Below are 8,384 nucleotides of genomic sequence, written 5' to 3'. Positions count from 1 at the left end.
AGAATAAATACAATTAGCAGGTCCCAGAAAATGGTATTTGAATGTTAAATTGACTCCTAAAAATCAGTTCAGTTTTCTATTCTCATCATTCCTCATGATGGAAGTAGGTGAAGTCAGTTTATTCTCTGTGGTTAGCAAAATAAAATCACCCTTGATTCAATAATCAGTTTTTACAGGTGGACCTTTGTTAACTATTTCTCCAAATAATAGTTCTTACCATAGTAACAATGACAGTCACATGAATTGCGGTGTTCCTGGTGAGCCTGCAGCATGTTGTATGTAGATCTGCTCCATTCATTATGAGATCCCATGAAGACCCACAATCCTTTTGACCAGTCTTCTCATGGCCACTCTCATGTCTTTGTTTCTTAATGTATAGATGGCAGGATTCAAGAGGGGTGTGATAGCGAAGTCCACAATGAATAAATACTTATCCAGTGATGTCGTAGGGAAAGGCCACACATAGAGAAACATGCATGGCATAAAAAACAAAATCACTACAGTGATGTGAGCTGACAGTGTAACAAATGCTTTGGATAAATCCCCTGAAGAACGTTTCCAGACAGTGACCAAAATGAAGATATAGGATATAATTAAAGAGAAGAAGGTAGCCATGGATATAAACCCACTGTTAGCAATGATTACAAACTCTAGCTTATAAGTGTCTACACAAGCAAGTTTCATGACCCGAGGAAAATCACAGTAAAAACTATCTACTTCATTAGGGCCACAAAAGGGCAAGTTTATGACAAAAACAAACTGAGATACAGCGTGAACTATCCCCACTATCCAGGCAGCTGCTACAAAGGAGACACACATTTTGGAGCTCATGATGGTCAGGTAGTGGAGAGGCTTACAGATTGCAGTGTACCGGTCATATGCCATGGCTATGAGCAGCACCATCTCAACTCCACCCATGACATGAATAAAAAAAATCTGTATCATGCATTTTGGAAAGGAAATGATGTTGAGGTCAGTGAAAAGATCAGAGATCATTTTGGGGACTGTAGTAGATGACAAACCTAGATCAAGTAGGGAGAGATTGGCCAGTAAGAAGTACATGGGGGTGTGTAAATGACAGTCAATAATTACCGTGAACACAATGAAGAGGTTTCCCAAGATAATTCCCACATAGAACACAGAGAAGAACAAAAAGAGAAAAAGGTGCATCTCCCATGAATTTGAAAGTCCAATCAATACAAATTCAGATACCACAGAGTCATTTGCTGCATCCATTGGCTCAATCAGTAGAGAAGATGCTGAAGTATTCTGAGGGTAGGAAGTAAGGAAGAACTGAGAACTATGGGAACTGAACACTGATATGTTGTTTGCCTATCAATGCTTTTGTAGGAACTATGTTGCAAATGCCAAAATGTACTATTGGAAAACATACAGAGAGGGCAGGTGAAAGGAAGATGAGTAGGAGAAATGAGATAATCAAAAGTTAGACTGGAGAGAAAAGGAAACAATATTATTTAGAAATATGGAGGAATTAAGAGCAAAAAGAAAATACCTTCTGGTAGCGAGTCTCTTTACAATGCTCATTGTGCTTATTTAGTCTTTTTCATATATATTCAAGAAAATAGCTTTTGTATCATGAATAGTCAGCCATACTTTGAATATTCAAAGTTAATCACAGTTGTATACATATATTCTAATAGAATGTACTCTCTGATTATTCTTTTACTTACACTTGTGAGATCTCAGGCATTAATCACTCATAGAATAGTCACCAGACAATGAGTGAAAGAGTGTTGAATCTAAGAGGAATGCTTACACAAAATGAAAAGGCTTAGTATTCTGATAGTTCACAATACTTGTGACTGCAACGAATCACTTGGAGAAATACACTTTAAATCAAGTGACCCTCCTGACCCCAAAGACAGTGTCAGAAAACACAGAAAAAGGGCTTCTCAGTACTTTGGTAGTATTGAGAGATTTTGTACTCTTGAGAGGTCTATTCTAGGATTAATGAGTTCTTAATCATTAATGTGTAATGAGTAAGACTCATTGAGTAATGTGTAATGAGTAATGTGTAATGCAATTCAAGCAATGAGTAAGAACTCATTGAGTAATGTGTAATGAGTAATGTGTAATGCAATTCAAGCACAGAAGTGAGAGATCATGGTGTCTTCACTGAGATAAAATATTTAGTCAATGTACACTAAGAGCATGTAAAAACTACAGGATCCCAAAGAGTCATTAAAGTTAAAGGTTAAAGTTTAGTTAAAGGTTAGTTCAGCTAAAATGCTATTTGAAGGTGAGTAAAATTGTTATAATAATTTTTTCAAAGGGAGTATCTATTATCACTATGGATAACTAGAAAAGTTGGAGATGTATATACATATGTATAAAGTACATGTTGGGATTCATTCATTATTTAATCTAAAGTGAAAAATTAAAAGCACATTTAAAAGAAGATATGAGAAGACATGCATAAACGGGAATTGATAAGATTAATATTTGAATGAGTGTGCTATTATAAATGGTGCAAATTTAAATTTGTTGACATGTTCACTAAATTGTAAAGCAACCAAAATTTCTTACAAGTATGTATTATATGATATGCTCTTTACAAGTATACACTACAAAAATATGTAAATATATACATCAACATCTCAAGATCACTGGATAATGACATTTGAGGTAATTTTAATATTGGAAAGATTGATCATGTATATTTTGTATTTTTCTAAGTTGGCCATGTGTTTGTAATAAAAATTATGAAAAGGTGGAAATAGATTCATAAATACAGAGAGGAAACTGGTGGTTGCCAGAGACAAGGGTGGCAGAGGGTTGGACAGAGAGGAATGAAGGGAGCGGGAGGTATAGGCTTCCAATTATGAAATGAATAAGTCATGGGGATGTAATGTACATCATAGAGAATATAGTTGATGGTATTATAAGAGTGTTAGATGGTAACACATTGTAGTTATACTTCTGAACATAGTAATATATATATTATATAAAATACACGTATATATGACAATGGAATGTGACTCAGCCATCAGAAAAGATGAATACCCACCATTTACATCGACATGGATGGAGCTGGAGGGTATTATGCTGGATGAAATAAGTCAATCGAGAAAGACAATTATCATATGGTTTCTAGGAACAGCTACACTCAAAAAAATCAGGCAATCTAGAAGAAATGGACGCATTTCTGGAAAACCACAAACTACCAAAATGCAACAAGAAGAAATAGAGAACCTGAACAGGCCAATAACCAGGGAGGAAATTGAAGAAGTCATCAAAAATCTCCCAAGACACAAAAGTCCAGAGCCAGATGGCTTCCCTGGGGAATTCTATCAAACGTTTAAGGAAGAAATCATACCTATTCTACTAAAGCTGTTTGGAAAGATAGAAAAGAGATGGAGTACTTCCAAACTCATTTTACGAGGCCAGCATCACCTTAATCCCCAAACCAGAAAAAGACCCCACCACAAAGGAGAACTATAGACCAATATCCCTGATGAACATGGATGCAAAAATTCTCAACAAGATACTAGCCAATAGGATCCAACAACACATTAAGAAAATTATTCACCATGACCAAGTAGGATTCATCCCCGGGACACAAGGCTGGTTCAGCACTCGTAAAACAATCAATGTGATTCATCGTATCAGCAAGAGAAAAAACAAGAACCATATGATCCTCTCATTAGATGCAGAGAAAGCATTTGACAAAATACAGCATCCATTCCTGATCAAAAGTCTTCAGAGTGTAGGGATAGAGGGAACATTCCTCAACATCTTAAAAGCCATCTACGAAAAAGCACAGCCAATATAATTCTCAATGGGGAAGCACTGGGAGCCTTTCCCTTAAGATCAGGAACACGACAGGGATGTCCACTCTCACCCTGCTGTTCAACATAGTACTAGAAGTCCTAGCCTCAGCAATCAGACAACAAAAAGACATTAAAGACATTCAAATTGGCTTAGAAGAAGTCAAACGCTCCCTCTTCGCTGATGACATGATACTGTACATAGAAAACCCAAAAGCCTCCACCCCAAGATTGCTAGAACTCATACAGCAATTTGGCAGTGCAACAGGATACAAAATCAATGCCCAGAAATCAGTGGCATTTCTATACACTAACAATGAGACTGAAGAAACAGAAATTAAGGAGTCAAACCCATTTACAATTGCACCCAAAAGCATAAGATATCTAGGAATAAACCTAACCAAAGAGGTAAAGGATCTATACCCTAAAAACTACAGAACACTTCTGAAAGAAATTGAGGAAGACACAAAGAGAGATTGAAAAATATTCCATGCTCATGGATTGGAAGAATTAATATTGTGAAAATGTCAATGTTACCCTGGGCAATTTACACATTTAATGCAATCCCTATCAAAATACCATGGACTTTCTTCAAAGAGAGAGTTGGAACAAATTATTTTAGGATTTGTGTGGAATCTGAAAGACCCCAATTAGCCAGGGTAATTTTAAAAAAGAAAACCATATCTGGGGGCATCAAAATGCCAGATTTCAGGTGGTACTACAAAGCTGTGGTCATCAAGACAGTGTGATACTGGCACAAAAACAGACACATAGATCAATGGAACAGAATAGAGAATCCAGAAGTGGACCCTCAACTTTATGGTCAACTAATATTCAACAAAGGAGGAAAGACTATCCATTGGAAGAAAGACAGTCTCTTCAATAAATGGTGCTGGGAAAATTGGACATCCACATGCAGAAGAATGAAACTAGACCACTCTCTTGCACCATACACAAAGATAAACTCAAAATGGATTAAAGATCTAAATGTGAGACAAGATTCCATCAAAATCCTAGAGGAGAACACAGGCAACACCCTTTTTGAACTCAGCCACAGTAACTTCTTGTAAGATACACGCACGAAGGCAAAAGAAACCAAAGCAAAAATGAACTATTGGTACTTCATCAAGATAAGAAGCTTTTGCACAGCAAAGGATACAGTCAACAAAACTAAAAGACAACCTAGAGAATGAGAGAAGATATTTGCAAATGACCTATCAGATAAAGGGCTAGTATCCAAGATCTATAAAGAACTTATGAAACTCAACAACAAAGAAACAAACAATCCAATCATGAAATGGGCAAAAGACATGAACAGAAATCTCACAGAGGAAGACATAGACATGGCCAACAAGCACATGAGAAAATGCTCTGCATCACTTGCCATCAGGGAAATACAAATCAAAACCACAATGAGATCCCACCTCACCCCAGTGCGAATGGGGAAAATTAACAAGGCAGGAAGCCACAAATGTTGGAGCGGATGTGGAGAAAAGGGAACCCTCCTGCACTGTTGGTGGGAATGTGAACTGGTGCAGCCACTCTGGAAAACTGTGTGGAGGTTCCTCAAAGAGTTAAAAATAGATCTGCCTTATGACCCAGCAATTGCACTGCTGGGCATTTACCCCAAAGATACAGATGCAATGAAATGCCAGGACACTTGCAACCCGATGTTTATAGCAGCGATGTAGACAATAGCCAAACTGTGGAAGGAGCCTCGGTGTCCGTCAACAGATGAATGGATAAAGAAGATGTGGTCTATGTATACAACGGAATATTAGCCATTAGAAACGACAAATACCCACCATTTGGTTCGACGTGGATGGAACTGGAGGGTATTATGCTGAGTGAAGTAAGTCAATCGGAGAAGGACAAACATTATATGGTCTCATTAATTTGGGGAATATAAAAAATAGTGAAAGGGAATAAAGGGAAAAGGAGAAAAAATAAGTGGGAAATATCAGAAAGGGAGACAGTACATGAAAGACTCCTAACTGTGGGAAACGAACTAGGCGTGGTGGAAGGGGAGGAGGGCGGGGGGGGGGCGTGACTGGGTGGTGGGCACTGAAAGGGCACTTGACGGGATGAGCACTGGGTGTTATTCTGTATGTTGACAAATTGAACACCAATAAAAAATAAATATATTAAAATAAAAATAAAAAATAAAAAATAAAAATATCATATGGTTTCATTCACATGTGGGATATATGAAATACTGCAGAGGACCATAAGGGAAGGGAGGGAAAACTGGGAAGAAATCAGAGAGGGAGACAAATCATGAGAGATTCTTTTTTTTTAAATAATAAATTTATTTTTTTATTGGTTTTCAATTTGCCAACATACAGAATAACACCCAGTGCTCATTAACTCTGGGAAACAAACTGAGGGTTGCTGAAGGGGAGCTGGGTGGGGGGATGGGGTAACTGGGTGATAGGCACTAAGGAAAGCATGTGGTGTGATGAGCACTGGCTATTATATGCAACTGATGAATTATTGAAAACTATCATCTGAAATTAATTATGTACTACTTAGTGGCTAATTGAGTTTAAATAAAAAAATTTTAGTTACACAAATAAAATATATGTATATATGAAATGAAGGTGAATTCAAATCAGTTAAAAAAATTTTAGTTGTTTTTTGTTCTTTGAAAATGTTAAAGAATCAGAAATTCTTTGGAGCTAAATTCTCAAAAGAGATAGTTGCTATCTTTGCTGGATATTTTGACTTTAATATTCAGAACATAGGAACATTTTTAAGTAGGTAATGCAGAAAATCAGATAGAACTTAGGTCTTTCAAATTTAATGATTGAAAATTCCCACTTCTTCAGGGGCAAGATCACTTATAACCAAACTAAAACGGAAAACACAAGAAAGCAAAGCTGTCCAAAACTCATTTTGCCAATGTCCTGTCATTGTATCATATTCATGATTTTTTAAAATTTCTCCTCTTAACCATCTTAACTTGCTTCTAATAGAGGTCCTTTTCACAACTGATGGACATTAATTCTATTAAGTCATATTCATTCTTATCATTATCCCTCTACTTCTTGACTCAGTCATTGGCTAACATCATCAAAAGCTTTGTCAGATATGCCAAGTGGAGGGAACTGACTCACCCCAGCATTCCCTGGATGAGGGCAAAGAATCATTTCCATTTATGTGGTCTGTTAGAAGCATGAGTGGGAATTGGGTGGGCAAGACATATTTACCATATTTGATCCTCACAATAGGAAACATGGAATATCACATAAGATGCTGAAGGGAGTGGTGATGGATGCAAGATCCTTGAGATATTAATCCACCAAAGGGACAGCAAAAAATCTTAATTCTTTCAGAAATCTCTTTCTTAGATAATAATTTAATTTTGTAATTACAATAGTAAGAATAGTGTTCAAAAAGTATGGAATAACTAGTGACAGAAGGGAAGTATACAAGTGGAAAAGAAACAGAAAGTAGAATGCAAGTATAAGAAGAGAGAGTTTATTGTGGTATTGCTCAACATTAGGAGCATTTTTTTTTTACCCACCTGTTCTGTTTTAAGGTGTGCAGCAGCGTTTGTAGAAACTCAAAAATTTTCATTTCTGCTTTGTAGTATAGTCACATCCAAGACAAAATATATGTTTCTTCCCAATGAGAATACAGTTAATTATTAGTAGTAGGTGTTAGTGACCCATTGATGTTTCTCAGATCTCTAATAACTAGCTTTTGTGGATTCCTCCTGGGAACCAGGTCTGTGAGCCATGTTAATTTTCCCAAGAGAAAAAAATATCAGAAGAGTTACTTGGTGATGAGAGTTTTCATTTATTTATTATTTTATTTATTTATTCATGAGAGACAGAGAGAGAGAGAGAGAGAGAGAGGCAGAGACACAGACAGAGGGAGAGGGAGAGAAGCAGGTTCCACGCAGGGAGGCCGACACGGGACTGGATCCCTAGTCTCCAGGATCACACCATGGTGGAAGGCGGCGCCAAAGTGCTGGGCCACGAGGGCTTCCGGGTGATGAGAGTTTTTTTTTTTTAAAAAAAGATCAGTGTTTGAATATCTCCTGTATATTAGACAATATAACATGGTGGATGGGCAGAAAATAAGTACCATTTAAATCAGGAAATGTGGAAATGTGAGCCTACTTAGATATGCTCGTTTGGGAAGAGTGAGAAGTCTTCCACAATTATTGCAGATGCCTTTATTTATGGAATGGGAGAGTTGAGCCATATGTATAAATATTTTTTTCCCAGAACAAGCAAGATGCTTTATGCAAGGGTGGTATTCTCATAAACATTCATGATTCTTTCCCATTCAAAATGATTTATCTTTTACTTATTCCAAAATCTATCATGTAACACTAAAAATGTATTGAATGGACAAATGAATAAATAAATATCTTGTTGAAACTATTCTATTCTTTAATCATAGTGGAGTCTAACCAGACAAAAGTGGTATGGGACCGTGATGAACTGTTGAACGAAAGAAAAACCTTAAAACTGTTATTCTAGATTGGGAGTTGAAAAATTATAACCCATAGGCCAAGTTTGGATCACTGCCTGTTCCTAAAAAAAAAAAAAAACCCAAACAAAACAGAACTAATGAACAAATTCA

General features: G+C 36.7%; 1 protein-coding gene across 1 annotated transcript; it reads right to left on the bottom strand.

The window, feature by feature from the left end:
- Nucleotides 1-297: 297 nt before the first annotated feature.
- LOC129519642 (olfactory receptor 4F21-like) lies at nt 298-1,236 on the bottom strand. The gene has a single exon (XM_055340406.1). It carries the CDS (start codon nt 1,234-1,236, stop codon nt 298-300), a length of 939 nt encoding a protein of 312 aa, XP_055196381.1.
- Between the last annotated feature and the right edge of the window lie 7,148 nt (nt 1,237-8,384).

The sequence above is a fragment of the Nyctereutes procyonoides genome, unplaced genomic scaffold (assembly GCF_905146905.1).
Source record: "Nyctereutes procyonoides isolate TBG_1078 unplaced genomic scaffold, NYPRO_anot_genome, whole genome shotgun sequence".
Classification (NCBI taxonomy): domain Eukaryota; kingdom Metazoa; phylum Chordata; class Mammalia; order Carnivora; family Canidae; genus Nyctereutes; species Nyctereutes procyonoides.
The sequence above is the reverse complement of the archived record's forward strand: the minus strand, read 5'-3'. Positions and strand labels throughout refer to the sequence as shown.

What these genes read in the sequence shown, in the direction of transcription:
- LOC129519642 (XM_055340406.1), bottom strand. Translation starts at nt 1,236, where the DNA reads ATGGATGCAGCAAATGACTCTGTGGTATCTGAATTTGTATTGATTGGA.